This window comes from Chroicocephalus ridibundus, chromosome 2 (assembly GCF_963924245.1).
Source record: "Chroicocephalus ridibundus chromosome 2, bChrRid1.1, whole genome shotgun sequence".
Taxonomy (NCBI): domain Eukaryota; kingdom Metazoa; phylum Chordata; class Aves; order Charadriiformes; family Laridae; genus Chroicocephalus; species Chroicocephalus ridibundus.
Window position 1 is genome coordinate 5,903,733 of NC_086285.1, and position 18,265 is coordinate 5,921,997.

Below are 18,265 nucleotides of genomic sequence, written 5' to 3' on the forward strand. Positions count from 1 at the left end.
TTCTTGCATGGTTACATGCTTCAGGAAGAGCCTGACCGACTCTCAAAGGTATGCATCAATCTACCTGGCTGCTCTGGTCTAAGGAGTTAACTTGCAATACTGCAGCGTTCCTGCAGTTACTAGGGCAGATTGTCCCATTGCTGCCCAGGATTTAGGAAACACTGATTGATGGCTCAGTTTTTTGCTGGGACTCTGGTCCCTGCACCTTTTGAGAACCTCTCAAAAGGAACGGAGAAGTTCCAGGCGCTGCGAGCACCAGCAGTAGCATGAGGACAAGCAGTATGAGTTTAAAGACACCCAGTCTCTCTCCAGTACTTCTACGAAATATAAGGAAGAAACGGAGTTGCAACATCTGCAAATCCCTTGCTTTACAGCCTGTGCTTGGGGCAGCACGACATGTGCTTTGGCAAGACACTCTGTGCAGGCGAGGTCAAGCCAACAGGCTTAACTGCAAAACCACTGAGCTTAGGAAAAACAAGTAAATAAATAATGGGGGAAAAAAAAACCAAACCAAAAAAACGACAGCCCTGCATGAGACTGAAGGATTCTCCAGTTCGCTCTCCCTGGCCTTTAGTACTGCAGCACCACACGGAGGGAACGGTCCCCACGCTGCCACCCAGCACGGCAAGGGCCAGGGCTTGCGACGTCTGTGGAGGAGAGGCTGCGGAGGAATGGTGACAGCATCCCTAGGCGCAAAGCACAAGGCGTTCTCGTGGGGTTTAACCTTGTTTGAGGATCAGTACAATATTTAACCCTCCACAGGCTCCAGGAGGAGCTAGGGGAAGCTGAGCTTGGCCTCTGGGCTGCTACCGCAGGAGGATTTCCAAGCGGCTGAGCCAGAGGAGGGCTGACCCCCCTCCTGACCAGCTTGCCCTCTGCTCTGCACCGTCAGGAGACTCGTTTCCACTCCCCAACACAATAACAAGGCATCTCGCTCCGGACACAAAAGAGCAGAGAAGGTGAAGGGCTCACATTCGCTTTCTTTGGAGCGCTCACAAGGATCCGTAGGCTTTTCAGGGAAGGGCTCAGCTCCAACTGTTCCATCGCTTTGTCCAAATCTTCCTGGGATTTCAGCGGGATCAGGAGCTGGAAGGGATTGAACAAACACCGGAGCACGGCAGCGTCACACTTTTGGGTAAACAGAGGAAGCCAGATCCTCACAGAGAGCAGCTTGGGAATCGGGGGATGAGGGAGGAACCCAAGAAGGCGGATGGAAAATAGAGCCCCCATGCCCTCCAGCTTGCCGAGCTCTAACATTTTCTTCCAAGTTCTCATCTACCAAGGAACAGACACAAAAAAATCACAACAAAAAACATCTGCAAGGAGAGAGCTTAAAGGTCACATCACCAATTCAGCTAGTGGGAAGAGGAGAGGGCTGAGATGAAACCTTAGGCTTGCTGCCTGCTGCTCTGAGGCTGCTCTAATCTTGAAGTTTGTAGGCAAGACCTGCTAATACCCAGTCCCAAAGCAGCCCCACATATTCCTCTTGGGAAGAAGGTCATGCAATGGTGCTCCAAGAAAGCAGTGAGCTGCACCAAAGCTCTGCTAGATCCCCAGTGGCCTTCCCTACTGCTGCAACCTGTGCTCCTGCACACTGACACATCTCCCTAGTGTTTGGGCATCAGGTGAAATCAGGGAACATCTCACAAATAGGAGTGTCTTCCCTTTTGATGTGAAAGCTGTGCATTGCTCTCCTTCCAAGAACCACTTCTTTAACTCCCAGAAGGACAAATTCAGCTTCTGATCTTTGTAAAGTAAACAGAACAAAGCGCTACATAGTGCTGCGTCTATCAGGTAGCTAAAGATCCTGATGTTTTCCTGGTAAGTGGCAAACTATTGCCCTCCTATCTCCAGAGGGAATCTGACCCTCCTGACATTGCTGTATGGTGTACCACGTCCTGCAAAGCTTCCAACACCCAACACAGCTGCACTTCAGAGGGGCTCTGCGGCCTTCTGCTGCCTTGGGATAAGATTAAAAACATAACTTTTTGCCCCTCATCCAGGGGCACTCTGCCTAATCTCATAAAAACCAGTCCTCAGCCTCTGTAGGTTGCCTTGGGCATTGGCACCGAATCCAGCCAACACAGCACGTTATACTCGCGCCTGTGCCAAAGTACACAGCAGTTACACCTACCAAAGGGACCAAGCAGCCACAGCTCCCAGTAGGCTCCCACTGGTCTTACTGGGAGCCACAGCTGCCCAGAACTTCTGAAAGGCAGCTCAGCCCTCTGGGCAATCAGTTTTCATGCCACCAGCCGCAGTAAATGCGCCTCAGATCAACCACTCTAGAAGACGACACTCAAAAGCCGCCTGTGTCTACCTTTTTGATCCCAGGGTGTTGCCAAGGGTTTGGCTGTTGGCCTACAGGCAAATACACCTCAGACTGTGTGCACTGAGGCTAGGACTGCCAGGGTGACCAGGTCAAGGGAAGGCTGTGGGGCCCTGGCCAACAAGGTGAGGTTTGACCTCAGGAAACTGCTACAGTCACCTTCTCCACCCAAGAATCACAGCGTGAGCCCATCAAGCTCCATCTTGGGTATCTCCGAGTGGCTCCTGTTTGTGCACTGTGAACAGCTCAAGGTTTGGGTTGTTCCCCCTCTCCTGTGTGATAGGAAGTTTATCTTTCATCCCCATTTTGCAGACAGGGAACCGAGCCACATGCAGGCCACTTATTTCATATGCTATACATCAGGTTTAACATCATCATCCCACCAAGAAAGTCAAGCTCCTGCTGCAGTGGGCAGCGGGTGGTCCTCAGCTTACACCTACCTTATACACTCAGCTTTGAGACACTGAAAGCCGGGTCTGCAAAGGGGCACTGAAACAGCTAAGTTTAATGCAACCCGCTTTCTGTAGAGTTTACAGTCCCAAATTAGATACCCGGGACCCATACAGCTTGCATGGCAGAGTTAGATAACCAGAAATGGGATTAAGAGGCAAGAAAAAGAAGCTGACAGGTGTAATTGCTGGAAGCAGTGATAATTGCTGAGGAAAGACCAGGCCAGTTCTCAAAATATATTTAAGCAACAAACTCCAGGTTGAGTTCGGACCATTCTGGTGTAAGGTATGCAAGTGTGGTTGAGAAATTTCTGCAGAAAGGCAGAAAAAGAGACTCTAGGGCAAAGCATTTCACACATTCACCCACGAAGAGGGATAATCAGGTTGTGTACCCTTTGTCTGAAAACTATTTAGTTATTTGTGTAGGAAAAAGATTCCAAGGGGAACTCTTGAGAAAGCCTTGCCCCAGGATGTCCTACAGGCTGTTGGTGAAGGCACTTGAGCTCCCAACCAAACAAGATGGTGAAAAGTTCAGGAAGATGTCCCTTCCCTCCCAAGCAAGGGACCTAACCAGGGTTTACAGAGAACACCAAGACCAGTCTCGTCTGGGCTGGGTTTCCAGCCTTGCTGGAAACAGGTTCCCAGTCTGGGACAGGGCTTGGACATGAATGAAAGGAAAGTACTCACCAGGTAGATACCAACTATTCAGGGCTTTCAGTAGGTCCATGGAGTAAATGGTTAGCCCATGGTTAAACTTTGGGATCTAAATGAATCACTCTTGGTCACAGCAGCCATCAGACAAAGATGGTATTGAATATGTCCCCCAAATGCTGTGCAGCTGTTCTCAGACAGCCTGTTCCCTTAAGCAGCACAGCTTAAGAGATGTTCTCTTGGTGCACTGCCTAACCCTCTTGAAGGTCACAAGGGCTCCACAGGTGCATCAAGCAGACAAGCCTTCCCTTCTACACTCCGCCAAACAGAAATGAGAACGGTGGAGAGTTGCTCCCCCTCGTTTTGCCACCAAGCAGAATTTGACGCTGAACTGTAAGTCCCACTGCTCACCCATCCCTTTACTGAGCTCCTCACAAACATTCAGAGCAATTCCTCGGCTGTTCCTTTGAACAGAATGTTCTGCAAGTCACTCCATCTCACTCCAGTATCACAACATTAACACGTTTGCGTGCCTGCTTCAGAGAAGCCAAAAACATCAGGCAGAAATTGCCCTCCTGTAAAAGGGATTGGAGCCAGTATTTAGCTTGGCTTTACCTATTACCCACATCTGGCAAGTAGATTTTGCTCCATTTGGCTTCCAGACTGTGGCACACATGGATATCAGGAACAGATATCCACTAGGCACGAAACTAAATATAGACTCATGCAGAACCACGGAAGTAATTGCCAGGGTGCATTTCCAGTAACTGGGTTTATTCTGTCTACAGAGCGAGCAGCTGTGCTGAACAGCAAAGTTTACTTGCACAGAAGTTTCACTAAATAGAGCTCATGAGATTTTCTTCTTGCTTTTAAATAGTATACTCCCCTGGAGCCTGATGTGTGGGAGTTGGTAGTCAATCCACTGCAGACTAAGAAAGTGAGCGCAAAGGGCGAGTTTTCACCGGCTACAACAGCATTGCTAGACCTCACTCTGTAAGACACTGCAGAAAGCCAAAGAATAGTAGGAAACGGGGTTGGGGAAAAATCTGAGAGGTCAATTAGTTCATCTTCCTGCCCAACGCAGGACCAACTGGCATCAACAATTCTCGACAAATGTTTGTTAAATATGCTTTTAAACACCTCTCCTCCCCCCGCCACCCCGCCCCATAACAGAGCTTCTAATAGTTCCCTAGGCTTTAACTCTCCCTAAGCTCCTGAAATGATGCTGAGGGGACAGCCTCAGAGGAGACAACCAAGGGGGCGTCAGAAGGGAACTGGTGGCACAGTGAGGTTCAGTGTTCTGCCTAAAGTGACAAACTGGTGATGGAGGATGGGACAAACAACAACGTAACACTTAATCACACCTGGAGAAGCTGTTCAGCAGCGCACACAGATGAAATTCCAGCAGAGCATTTGCTGCAGAAGCCTGTCTTTCAATCCATAACGCAGGCAACTATCCAAAAAACACCACGCCATGCTGTCCATGGCCAGGCCAGATTTTGCTGTCCCGCTCATCAGAAAGATGAGCCCAGCCTAACAGTAACATGCAGACATGCCCCATGCGTACACCCAAGGCCAGGCCCCACTCTTATCTATACCAGCCCAAGCCCACTGATTCCATGGTCCCACCAGGATGTGATTCATGCGTGCCCCTGCTCCACCCAGCTGGCATGCTCATCTCCCTGATCTTGGCTTCAGGACTCTTGCTTCACCGGGACAGGGACTGACATGTAGCGAGCTTCTGTAGGGGCCTGTTGACCTCAGTGTAATTTTGGTCTACAAGGTGCTTCTGCAAGAGAAACATCTGATGGCAGCAAAGAATTACTGCAGAGTTCCCTTTGAGCACAAAGAAAGGGGGAAAACGGTTAGCTGCACTGAGTCTGTGGTCAGGCTACCTCCGAGACCTGCAGTCACAAGACTAAAAAAACCCAACCCAGAACACGCTAGGAACCAGATGCCGGGGTGTCACCATGTGTACATGTAGGCTATCTCCCTGAAGGTCATTTTTGTGTGTTTACAGTGTTTCCGCAATAACAACCCTGAATTACTGCTGCTCGGCCCTCTTCCCAAAGGTGTGGGTTCTCACAAGGAGAAAATTTTTTGTATAGAAAAACATAGCACTGAAGGTCCTTCTCAACCCTAAAGAGTTAGGAGTACCCAAAGGCCTGCTCATGGTCCTGCAATGTGCTGTGCACGTGCCCAGGAAGACAGTCTGTAACACGGGATAAAAATGCGTTATTTGAGCTTCTGTTTGCTGTTGCTGAAAAAAATTCCTCTTCCAGTGGAAAGAAGCCTGGAATGAAATGAGTCATTCCTAGAGAATTCAATGGCAGGCTTTTCCCGGGAGAGCTGTCAGAGAATGGCCAAGATTAGAAACCTGACCACACTCCAAGCCAAAACCCAGCAGACGCTTTGATATCATGAGGTACCTATTATAAAAGAAAAGCAGCCTTTTTTGTGGAGCAAGTCTCCACTGAAACAGAAGGAAGGAAAAAAGAAAGGAAAAAAATGAGAGAGAAAGCTGTCTTCATAACCTCCATCTCCATTCATACTTTAATGAGAAGCTGCAGTCATTTGCAATTAATACTTGAACAAGCAAGCCGACCGGACAGATCCAGAAGAACTGGTGTTTAAAAGCCCACCTATTTGTCATTTGGCCCTCTCCCCGTTCCCAAAGCCAAACCCACTTTAAGAGTCCAGTGGCTCCAGCTGCCTCCCCAGTTCATGGTAAGATGCCTCACAAGAAAACACTAAGCACACCAAAACAGATGCCAAGTATTGCTCCCTTCTAGGTAAAGGCCCTCATCAGTACCCTCCTTTCAGACACAGTGCTGGGCTCAAAGAACAAGTTGGAAAGACACAGTGGCCTGTGTTATGAGGAAGGTCAGAGCAGAAAGGTCTTCAAGCCTTAAAATGGAAGAATCACAGAGGGAGTGTTTCTTGGCTGCTTGTACGTGGCCACAGGACCTGCTAGAGGAACCTTCAGTGATGCACATTTCACTGCAGACCTGACCATATGAACATGCCCATGGTTACGGGGTTTTGGGGTGAAAAAGTCAGTGCTAGATAAAAGTACAGTGCACTGTTCCTCATGCTCTGGACTTCACCAGGCTCCTGCAACTGCCCCAAGGTGGGAAGGCTTCACATCCAACCTAAACACGCAGTAGCCTACAGTCACTTCACAGAATCATAGGGTTGGAAGGGACCTCTGGAGATCATCTAGTTGAATCCCCCTGCCAGAGCAGGGTCACCTAGAGCAGGTGGCACAGGAACGCGACCAGGCAGGTTTGGAATATCTCCAGAGACAGAGACTCCACCACCTCTCTGGGCAGCCTGTGCCAGGGCTCTGCCACCCTCAAAGTAAAGAAGTTCCTCCTCATGTTTAGGTGGAACTTCCAATGTTCAAGTTTGTGCCCCTTACCTCTTGTCCTGTCACTGGGCACCACTGAAAAGAGCCTGGCGCCATCCTCCTGACACCCACCCTTTCAGTATTTATAAGTGTTGATAAGGTCCCCCCTCAGACATCTTTTTTCTAGACTGAAGAGACCCAAATCCCTCAGTCTTTCTTCATAAGAGAGGTGTTCCAGTCCCCTGATCATCTTGGCAGCCCTTTGCTGCACCCTTTCCAGCAGTTCCCTCTCCTTCTTGAACCGGGGAGCCCAGAACTGGACACAGCACTCCAGGTGCGGCCTCACCAAGGCAGAGTAGAGGGGGAGGATGACCTCCCTCGACCTGCTGGCCGCACTCTTCTTGATGCACCCCAGGATGCCATTGGCCTTCTTGGCCACAAGGGCACATTGCTGGCTCATGGCCATCCTGTTGTCCACCAGGACTCCCCAGGTCTCTTTCCACAGAGCTGCTCTCCAGCAGGTCACCCCCAACCTGTCCTGGTGCAGGGGGTTATTCCTCCCCAGGTGCAGCACCCTACACTTGCCCCTGTTGAATTTCATAAGATCCCTCTCCACCCAACTCTCCAGCCTGTCCAGGTCTCTCTGTATGGCGGCACAGCCTTCCGGTGTGTCAGCCACCCCTCCCAGCTTTGTGTCATCAGCAAACTTGCTGAGGGTGCAACTCTATCCCCTCATCCAGGTCACTGATGAATATATTGGACTTCATGTGGCTCTCAGGAAAGCCATTTGTCCCAGTCATTCTTCTCTCTGCCTTGCGGGTGCTCTCACCAGCCAGACACATCTGAAAGTTGGTCCTATTGCCTGAAGGGGGTTCATAGGAAAACATCTGCTGCTGCTGACTGTGCAACTGAGCTGACAATGTCTCCATCGTCTTGGTTACTTAATTCCTTACCTTGTTTGAGTGAGGAGGATTTTTTTGTTCTAGGGGAAAGACAATGTTATCGTGACACCATTTAGTAGGCCTTAATTGAAATAATTTTAAGAAGGGGAAAGCCTAGCTTGGAGTCTGAGAATCCAACTGATCTGTGTCTGGACAAGAGTTCTTGTACACTCACTACCCGAGAACCATAAATTAAGATCACTTTTCTTCACATCCACATACAACACTAAATTAGGGCCTTAAGAACAAGCCACCGTTCAATTGTGAAGCGGGGACCAGGCACCCTAAAGCTCCCCTAGCAATGAAGAGAAGAATACCTCATTGTTCACACAGACTAAGTCCATCGTCTGTCCAAAAGCATCCGTGACCTTCTGCACCACTTCTTTGAATTTGACTGGTCTTGGAAACTGGATAATCCTGTACACACAAACAAATACAAGAACAGTCTCGATTTAGTAGAAGCATATTGGAATTTGGGACTAGACTGACAATTCTGAAGCAAGGATCTGTATGCTTCTGTTGTGAAGCATGAAGCTTGCTCGTTGCTTTTACACTCATACTACTTGTCTGACGTGCCCAAGACAGGACTTGGCCTACCCTGTAAGAATATCTACCAAAAATCCTAGTGCAGCTCCTCTGCTCCTCCCCGTACCATGAGGCACAAGTGGAAAAGAAGAAAGTCCAGTAGCCCTTCACTGAAGAAGGCCCAGGATGGGGCACTGGTCAGTGAGTTACCATCTCCACTTTCAGCAAGAGACTCTGAATGCTGAGGAGGGATGGAAGAGAGAATAATGCAGTCTGGCATCCTGTGGCTCTCCTGTACCATCACGCGCAGCAGCTCTATAGGCACACATCAGGTGGTACAGGCTAGCCCTACGGTGACATTACTTACATTTTCTTTGGCTTTAACATGCAACTTGGACCAGTAGCCTGCGAGTTTCCAGCCCTGTGTCCTGCCCTGCCACAGCCACCGAGCAGAGGTGATTCCATGAAAATGTCAAGCAGGGAAGGGCGGGCAAACTTTAACTCCCAGCTCTATTTTTATGGGCCCTGTGCCCAAAATCTGGTTATCTTAAGTAAGTGTCATAGGCTGTTAATCAAAGGACACATTCCTGTAGACTTGCAGCTCAGCTGCGGTTCAGCAGGGCTCAAGAATTAAAAAGAGAAAAGGATCCAAGCGTGTACCCTGTGTCCCTGGTAAGAGGCATTTAATTACTTCCAGCTTGGAACCACTTTGCCTGCATGCAAATCCCAGGAGGTACTTGTGGCAAATGGGATGATGAGGCCAGGCTCTTGCATATAAAATTGTAGTGGATTTTAGGGGAACGAATCCTGCTGTGAGCTCATCTGCAGCTGGCTGAAATCAGTAGGATGACATTAGGTAAAAAGGGTAATTTGTCCCAGCACACATCAGGGACTGGGTTGGGTACATACCTTTTCTCTCCTTCATATTCAAACTTGATCCTGACATTTCGCTGCTGAAAGAGAAAGCGGAAAACAGTTAGGTCCCAAACTGCATCCCAGACTGACATGCAGATGCAAAGCTGACAGCGGTTCTCAGGGAGACTCCTCTAACTCCAGTGGGCAGCTGGCCTATTTTGGAACGAGCTGCCTGCTGGACTCACGGACTTTGGAGAAACTCCACATTGCCAATAAAAGCCCTCGTCAAAAAATAAAATCTTCTGTAAACAAGAGGATACTTACTCATCTGTGCAACTGTTAGTTTTAAGAAAATGCGTTAATAAAAGTGGAAAGTTTTGAATGCTCTGAACTCAGTTCGGAACAAGGCACTACTATCAAAGAGGCAAACATGTTAAATGTCTGATGTCTGTCCATCTTCAGCACTTCCCATGGTTTCACTCCAGTACTTTTCTGTTGGAAATCCAAAAAGCAAAGCCCAGAGGATGTTTAATAGAACACAGGAATATTTGGGGCGAAGAAAGAAGTAAAAGCAAGCATGCTATAATGGAAGTGGAGGGACAGTCTTGGATTTTAAACGCTAACAGTGCTGGGGTGGCGGTTATTTTCTTAGGACACACAAGACTCAAAAGTGCATCAGGCATCACTACACTATACACAGTAAATGCCCGCCCTGAACTGACCTGTTGCTCACCTCAAGAGAAATCATTAAATTTACCTAAAGAAGAGCCAGCAGAGTCATGGGCAGACTGGGCACACAACTGTGCAAGGACTAGTAAAAGCCACTTCTTCCATCCTCTATTTGTGCATATTTAGCAGCGATCGAGACCACAAGGAGCCTTTTCATTCATTCAGCCTTCTCAGACCCAGCCTGAGCCAAGCATCCTTCTAGCATCCCTTGGCTCATTCCAGAGCTTTCCGATGGTCTCCAAGGCAGATCAAAACCCTCTTTGCTTCCCAAACCAAGTTTAGTCACCCCAGTTAACCAGGGCTCTGCCTCTGCTAGTGCACATAAGCTTCCCCAAATAGTGTTTTTATACCCATGGAGAAGAAAGTCCTCACCACCTCCCTCTGAGAGGTAACACCAGGGAGGGCTCGGTCCCGGGCTGCCTGCCTCTCACAGGGATAATCCCCGAATGGGCGGGTGACAGCCCTTCCTGAGCGAGGGCCTTATCTCTAACCCTGGATTGCCAGCGCGTGAAGGCACATTTTCCATCCTCTCAGAGGGAAAGCAGAGCCACAGTGAAACAGCTTTGTCCCTAATGAGGAAAATGAGCTGGACGGGCATCTTCAGGTTTATTTTTAAACTGACAGCTCCTCGAGTTCTGCAAACACCCACTGAAGTTCAGGAAGTCAAGGCTGGAGGCGATTCAGTTGAAAAGCTTAAAAAACCCCAGCAGATTCAGGGTAAACATGTTGGATCATCTGAAGCGCATCCTTTTTATCTGTGCTCGTGGCATTTTCTGTGTTTCTAGAAAGGCTGGGAAGAACCAGCGCTGGGACAGTCACCAAATGGGGCACTCCAGCAGCATTACACGCCTGTGCTAAACAGGCATTTACATCACCTCAGTGGCTACAGCCAGTTCTCCAGACCCACAACATTTGGACAAACTCCAGGTTCACTCCTAGAACCAGACTCAACCTGTAAAAATACCAAACTAACTGTAAACCAGTCCAAAAGTCAAAAGGAGATGACCATAACCAATGTAGTGTTGAAGGTCCAAATCAATCTAGAGACACAGGCAAATACAGGTGGGATAGCCACCTTGGGTTATGTCTGTTGGAAAAGAAAAAAAAAAAAAAAGAAAAGATATGGGCTCTTTTATGCCAGTTTTAGTTTCATGTGTCTCTCTGAACAGGGTCTGGCTGGTTCATCCCTCCTGGATGCTGGTATTAAAATCAGCCGGTGGGGGTTCACCGCATGTAGCTCCGCAAAGCCCTTCTCTAGAGTAAGAGAACGAAATCAGGGCAAGGAACTTTCAAGGTTTCTCCTTACAAAGGAGCAGGACGTGTAAAGGGAAAAGCTCACGCAGCTCCAGGCCTGGTGCAGGAAACCTCTCAAAACACGGGTTTCACTTTCAGCGCAGACCCAAACGCTGCACCGAGCCGGGCCGTAGCACACGTTGCCTGTTTGTGCTGAGCAACACAACTTTCGCAGACAAATAAGTTTTGAAGAACAGCTTGTGGCTGGAAAATGTCAAAACACTTGTATAAAGCTCCAGAGAGAGAAGAAAATGGGGGGGCGGGGGGGGATGTGGGGGGGGAGCCACAACCCTGCTGCATCCTTTTCTTCTACATCAATAACAGGGCTGATGTGCTGTGGCTCGAAGCCAAGAGAAGCGAGCCAGCTGCCCCACATTGCTCCGCTCTGCGTCTGAGCACAGCAAACAAACACACCGGCTGCAACAGGAGAATGAAAACCCCCTTCATTTCTTAATTAGGTATTATTTTTTTCCCCTGATATAAACCACACTAACCTTTCGCCTCCCTTAAAGAAACCGAGACCTTAAGCTCGCAAGCGTTTAGAAGAGGGATAAATATATATTTATCTATAGTTCGAGAAGTTGTTTGCAGTTTTATTTTGCAGTCTTCCCCTGGTTTGCTCGTGTTTTTAACCCACAGCTAAAGCTGAATTCCTCACTGCTATCAGCAACAAATTTTTTTTAAGAAAAAAAAAATATAAAAAAGAAAGGGAAAAAGAAGGGCCGTGCCCAAAGCACTAGGAAGTCCCAGGGGGATGCAAAGCACTTCCTAAGTGCCAGAGCAGGCTGTGATTTTTTACACCCATGGAAATCTGGTTCGGAGCAACTGGTTTGAGATTACACAGCGAGTCTTGGGGCACCGCCAAGTGCTGGAGCAAAGTCTCACGCGAGTCTGCACCCAGCGTCTCAAATGCTCGATGGAACGGAAGGCAGGATCAGCATCTTCTCCGTAAGGACCTCAACACAACACGCAAATGCTTGAGGACAGGTCGCAGAAGAGGTGCAGGTGGTGGCGGCTGCTGGGTCCTACTCACTTCTGCAATTTTGTGAGGAATGAAGACAACAGCAACTCCTCCTTGCACAATCCAAGCCATGCTATTCACCCTCCCTGCCATCAGGTGTAAAATGAAGTTAATGGCAGCCGTGCTCTCCCCACAATTAAGAGGTCATTAGTTGGTGTCGGAGAACAAGCTGAGACATCCAAGAAGGGATGTGTTAAATACGGTAGAGGAGAGGAGTAAGGCCATGCCACAAGACACCAGCCTTAAACACTGAGCTCTAGCAGAGGGTTTCAGCAACGGTATCACTGTGAAAGCTGAGGTAGATAATGGAGCAAGCAGGGGAAACTGAGGCATAAAGTGCTTTGCCTCAGGGTGTGAAGAAAAAGCCCAGCTTGGGAAAGAGAAGGTTCTGGGGAGACCTTATTGCAGCCTTTCAACACATAAAAGGGGGCTTTATAAGATGGAGAGGGGCTTTTTACCATGTCATAGAATCATTTAGGTTGGAAAAGACCCTTGGGATCATCGAGTCCAACCATCAACCCTACTCTACAGAGTTCTCCCCTACACCGCATCCCCCAACACCACATCCAAATGACTCAAACACATCCAGGGATGGTGACTCCACCACCTCCCTGGGCAGCCTATTCCATTGTCAGACCACTCTTTCTGTGAAGAATTTTTTCCTAATGTCCAGCCTAAACCTACCCTGCTGCAGCTTGAACCCATTCCCTCTTGTTCTATCACTAATTACCTGTAAGAAGAGACCAGCACCAGCCTCTCTACCATGTCCTTCCAAGTAGTTGTAGAGAGTGATGAGGTCTCCCCTCAGCCTCCTCTTCCTCAAACTAAACAGTCCCAGCTCCTTCAATCGCTCCTCATCAGATTTACTCTCCAGGCCCTTCACCAGCTTCGTTGCCCTCCTCTGCACTCGCTCCAGCACCTCGAGATCTCTCTCGTATTGAGGTGCCCAAAACTGGACACAATGCTCAAGGTGTGGCCTCACCAGTGCTGAGTACAGGGGGACAATCACCTCCCTCCTCCTGCTGCGTGTTCTGTAGTGACAAAACAAGGGGCAACAGTTTTACACTGCAAAAGGCTAGATTTAGGTTGGATATAAGGAGGAAGTTTTTTATTTTTTATTTTGAGATTGGCGAGACACTGGCACAGGTTGCCCAGAGAAGCTGTGGATGCCCCATCCCTGGAAGCGTTCAATGTCAGACCGGATGGGGCTTTAAGCAACCTGATCTAGTGAGAGGTGTCCCTGCCCAGGGCAGATGGGTTGGACTAGATGATCTTTAAAGGTCCTTCCAACCCAAACCATTCTATGATTCATTCTATAAAGCAGAGCGGCAGAGCCAAGCACAAAATTTAGATGTTTGCTCTCCCAGGTTGTATGTACTGAGCAGCTTTCCCTCTCCACGTGCATTTCCGTACGACATGGGGCACAGAGGAGCCCACGTCTCTCGGCTGGCGCCTGTAGGCCCTGCTGTGACACAAACAAAATAAGCGACAACCCTGACAGGAAATACCACAGTAATTCCCTTCGTTTCTGGAATAATTTCTTCTCCGAGATACTTGTACCGGCATTTCCTCTAGCCCCGCTAACAAATGCTATTTTACTCTTTCTTGCCATCCGCCTCGGAAAGGAAAAAGCAAAGCCACCGCAGTGGCCACAAACCCATCACCATCTTTCCAGGCTTTCCTTGAGGTATTTTTAGCTCCTTCCTCAAAACTTGTAATTTCACAAAAAGACCACAACTGCCGAGCTTTAGAGGAAGCGCTGACGGGAACTGGGGTGGGGAGGGGGAGGAATGGGGACAGACGACCATGTACCCCAGCAGGCCTGGCCAAGCTCAGCCCCTGGAAGCTGGAGCAAGCAGCCCTGAGCACTGGTTTAGATTAAGGAAAATTTTGGAAAAAAAATGGAAAAAGTGTTTCCAAAGGAGGTGAATCATGATCTTACACAGAGATCCCTGAAGAGCTGAGTGCTGTTTGTAATAAAAGCACACACGGAGAGCAAGAAAACATGCTGTTAGGCCTAAAATGGAAGTGGCTTTGGAGGAACAGAAGGTGCTGAGCACCCTCAGCTGCTGAACACCCAGAGGGTCGATCAGATCGGGGTATGGGTCCAAGCTGGGCAATGCCATGGCCATGGAAAAGGGTGTCTGATGGCACAGGGACACCCTCGCTGCATCGCCCCAATGCCGCCAACTGCAGGCAGGGAGCCGGTAGAGGACACAGCCCTGTACCTCCATGTCTGCCTGTGGCACCGAGAGCCAAAGCACCTAGAACTGCCACCCTGCAAAATCTGGGACCAGCACCAAGTTCAAAAGCTCCCCCCACCATGTCCTCTCCTCCTCCCAAACTCAGCTGCCACCAGAAGCAGCATTCTGGTCGGAGCCCGCCTCTGCGGCTTGCTTTTAAAGCTGCTCTTGTCAAACCTAACCAGAGGACAGCTTTGCCCATGCTGAGATACCACAGGGACAAGAGCCTTTGGATCACTTCTTCCACCCAAATCCATGGTTGCCTCACAAACCAGCTGGGACACAGCCTCTGACTCCAGCATTAACCATTATGAGGTCAAGAAAAGCAGGAAAAAAAAATCATGACAAGGGGCCTTGTCTTCCCTTCAGCGCTGCACCAAGGGGGGATCATTTCAGCTTCACTCTTACCCACCCACGAGACCTCGGGCACTTACTTTGCCTCAGTCTCCCCCCTGGGTAAAACAGGGGCAAGGAAGGAGACCCACTTCTCCATGCTGGAGGGTAAACCAAGGGATTATTTTCACTTCTCTCCTTTTCTACTTGTTGGATTAGGAAGCAATGAGAAAACCCCACTGAGCGGTGCAGCGTTCAAGCATTAGGGCTCTAGTTACTCCTTTGTACAAAGCCACAAAGCGGTGGGATTTCTCCTCAACTTCTGGCTTCGGCCAAGAGAAATCAGCGCCACAGGGCCAGGCTGAGGGGACTTTGCACCTCCCCGACTAATGCACATTGTTTGCATTAGTCCTGCGCTCGCCCCTGCTTTTAGCAACGGGATGTTCGTTACAAGCCAGACAGCTGGACCGCGTCCCCAAACCGCAATAGGAGATGACTAATCCGCGTCATTAGGAATTATCTGCACAGAACCCCCACGCGCTTCGGGTTATTCAGCAATCAGACAGAAAGGGGTTTGTCTGGGATTGCCCCCTTCTCCTCTCAAGGGGGTGGAAGCTACAAGATATCCTGGTCCCCCTGGATCCTTGCAGCTCTTTTCCTCTGAAAAAACAAGCCCACCACGTGAGCAGCTCAGAGGCCAGCGGAAAGATGATGCCTAGAGGGTTCACTGCTCCCTGTTATAGATATTTTTGGTTTACACAGCAGCAGAAATCACAGGCTTCAAAATGTTTATCCAAAGCCACCTACCTGGCAGGGAATGGCTTTTTTTCCAGCTGGATTTCTCCCTGGTCCAAGTCAGCTCCACACACAGACAAGGGAAAGCCTCTTCCCCAAAACCCTGGGACTCCACTGCCTTTGCCATCTCCAGCCAAGGCTTCCCCAGCCAGTGCCACTTCCCTCTGGGTCCCTTGCTCCTGCCCCCCCGGTGGGGCAACCTCAAAAGATCTCCTCATAGAGACTCCCGTCTTCCAGGTGATATTTATGGACCCCCATCATAGTCCCCAACAGTAAAACAGAGGAGATCAATTAGCCTAAAAGGAGTTTGGCTTTAAGACCTACAAACAGAGAGCCCTAGAACATAATCTGTATTTTATTCTAGTTATGAGCAAGCCTTGTCCCGCATCCAACTTGCCAAAAGAGAATCCGGAGGTAATTCACTAAAAGAATAACTTTTGGGTCAGTCTGACATTTGCTGTGCATGGGAAAACATTCTCACAAATATTGGACTTTATTGCCATGGGAGAACTCGCAATCAAAATTAATGTGACAGAGGAGTTGCTAGCTGTCATCGGCTGCAATAAGAGGCCCATGCCAATGCCTTGTCATTAGACCGAAACACAGCAACCGACAACCAACTTCATGTTGTGAGTTGCCAAGCGCTATTTATATAAATAAATGGATGTGCACGTAAATAGACAGACACAAAATAAATGTTAATGTAATTGCTCCTTTCTCCTCCACAGTTTTGTTTGGGATTTCTAATTCTTTGTGGTTTCCCTTCTTATCCCACTCATCCTTTTCCTTAGTGATCACAATGCAGATCTTTATTCTGCTGTTTCCTCCTTCCCCTCTTCAGAGCCACTGCTATAAACAAACTCCTTTGTCTGTCCAGTCCAGGAGAAGGCCTGAAAGGGCTCCTTCCATCCATGGCAGAGGATGCATGAGGAATAATGGAGTGATAAAGGGAATAATGGAGGAATAATAGTGCAGTGGATGCACTAGGAATAACGTCAGGATGATCCCTCTGTTCCCAAAGAATGGCTCCCTTTTCAAGATGGTGACTCACATGCAGAAGGAAAAGGGTGTCACATCTCCGTCCCTCTGCCCTGTTTTTTTCACAAGGCAGAAAGGCAGCAGAACTCAGCGGCTGACACCTGACCAGGACTCGGGAGATTCAAGCTCAGCCATCATATCTGCTGCGAGCTGCCTGGGCCATCTCAGGGAGGAAACTCACCCACACCATGCATCAAGTACAGCTGTTCCCATTTCCAGCTTGTTCTGCCATGAGGCATTGGACATCCAGAGACTCAGCCTCAGTCCTAAACTCACTTGCAAGGAAAGTAAACAAAAAAAAAAAAGATTCCCCACACACACACACAATTTGCCAAAGGATGTTCATTTCATAAGATGATCCGAAGCAAAACTGACGCTATTTTGGGGAAGAAATATTGTGTAGCACACACCACCACAGACTGCTTTCTTGTGTGGCCCAGGCCTATCAGGAATACTATCTGGCAGGCTCCAAATTTCAACTTTTGTCAAGAGAGCACTAAGGAACCCCTCCAGGAGACGGGGATGAGATAGCACTTTGGTTGTGTTTCTTTGTGAACCAAAAAAAACTGCTGCAAGCCACAAAGGGACAGGATAGTTAGTCAACACATTCTTGTTTAAGTGTTTTTCAGTGGAAATTTGGAACACTGACTAAAGGATTCCCATGCCTCAGAAAAGCATTTTTCCACAGAAAAAACAGATTTTAATATTTTATTTTTTAATCTAACAACTGAACATCCAGAACCAAGTATTTCAATGAGGGCACGTTGCTGCAGGCCGTCATAAGAGACACCGACAATCAGATTCCCCAAGAGGAAAATTTAGCATCCAAATGCCCCATGCCTCAGTGTCCCTCTCCAAGAAGGGAGACTGTGCAGTGCATTCTTCAGCCCAACCAGCCAACCTGATCACAAGAAAAAATAAAAAAGAAAAGAAAAAGGGGGGGGGAGAACACCGAGTACCAAAGGAACAACAAATCACAGGCATGACAACAGCATTTCCAAAGCAATCTTCCCCACCCCGCAATCAATTTGCATGCTAAAAAACAAGGGGAAAAAAAAAAACAAACCTAAAAGTGACCCAAACAAGTCAATTAAAAGTTTGAGCTGCAAACGTGAACCAAGTCCCCACTAATTCCACCTACTTTGGCCACTCCCCACCTCACAGACTAGACTCCCGTCGTCCCGCGAGCCAGACTTGTTCCAGCTAGTCCAATTTAGTGAAGCAACAATTCGACATACTCCAACGCCCTTCATCTCGTGGGGCCTGCTGGTCTGAATCCTCAGCCCCGGATGTACAAGGAAAGCGGGATGCTGACTATGGGCACCTCCTCCACCAGCGAGCTCTGAGTAACAATGAGCACACAGCTACGGCTGGTCCGCTTATGGATAAATAGAAAAATCATAAAGGAGGCAATGTTTTTCCAGGCATCAGTGTTGTAATTGGGAAGAAGAGTTTGACTCCTACTATAATGATATTAAACGCAAGCAGCAGCCAACAATGCTAAAGCTAACAGTAGAGCACAACATAACTCTAATGGTGATTTTATAAGTGAAGCTACAGAGTGGATGGGCTGTGGATACAAATTTGATTGCAAGACTTCAGTTTTATGAAACTTTTGTATGTAAGAATTCTGCCCATGAAAACTATTTTTCTTGTTTTCAACTAACTAGCTGGTTAACTGCGCATCTGCAGCTCTTACAGCAAAAGTTTGCTA

General features: G+C 48.4%; 1 protein-coding gene across 2 annotated transcripts in view; it reads right to left on the reverse strand.

Annotated features, from left to right (window-relative positions):
- LOC134511018 (mitogen-activated protein kinase kinase kinase 3-like) overlaps nucleotides 1–18,265 on the reverse strand; it is an 86,077-nt gene that overhangs the window by 26,105 nt on the left and 41,707 nt on the right. The window contains exons 4-6 of one of the 2 annotated variants that reach the window (XM_063324330.1): nucleotides 9,154–9,194; nucleotides 8,037–8,136; nucleotides 973–1,086 (exon numbers count right to left, since the gene is read on the reverse strand). In XM_063324330.1, coding sequence (XP_063180400.1) covers nucleotides 973–1,086; nucleotides 8,037–8,136; nucleotides 9,154–9,194 — 255 coding nt within the window. Of the gene's footprint in view, nucleotides 1–972; nucleotides 1,087–8,036; nucleotides 8,137–9,153; nucleotides 9,198–18,265 lie in introns of both variants that reach the window. The other variant, XM_063324329.1, reaches the window with a different exon arrangement.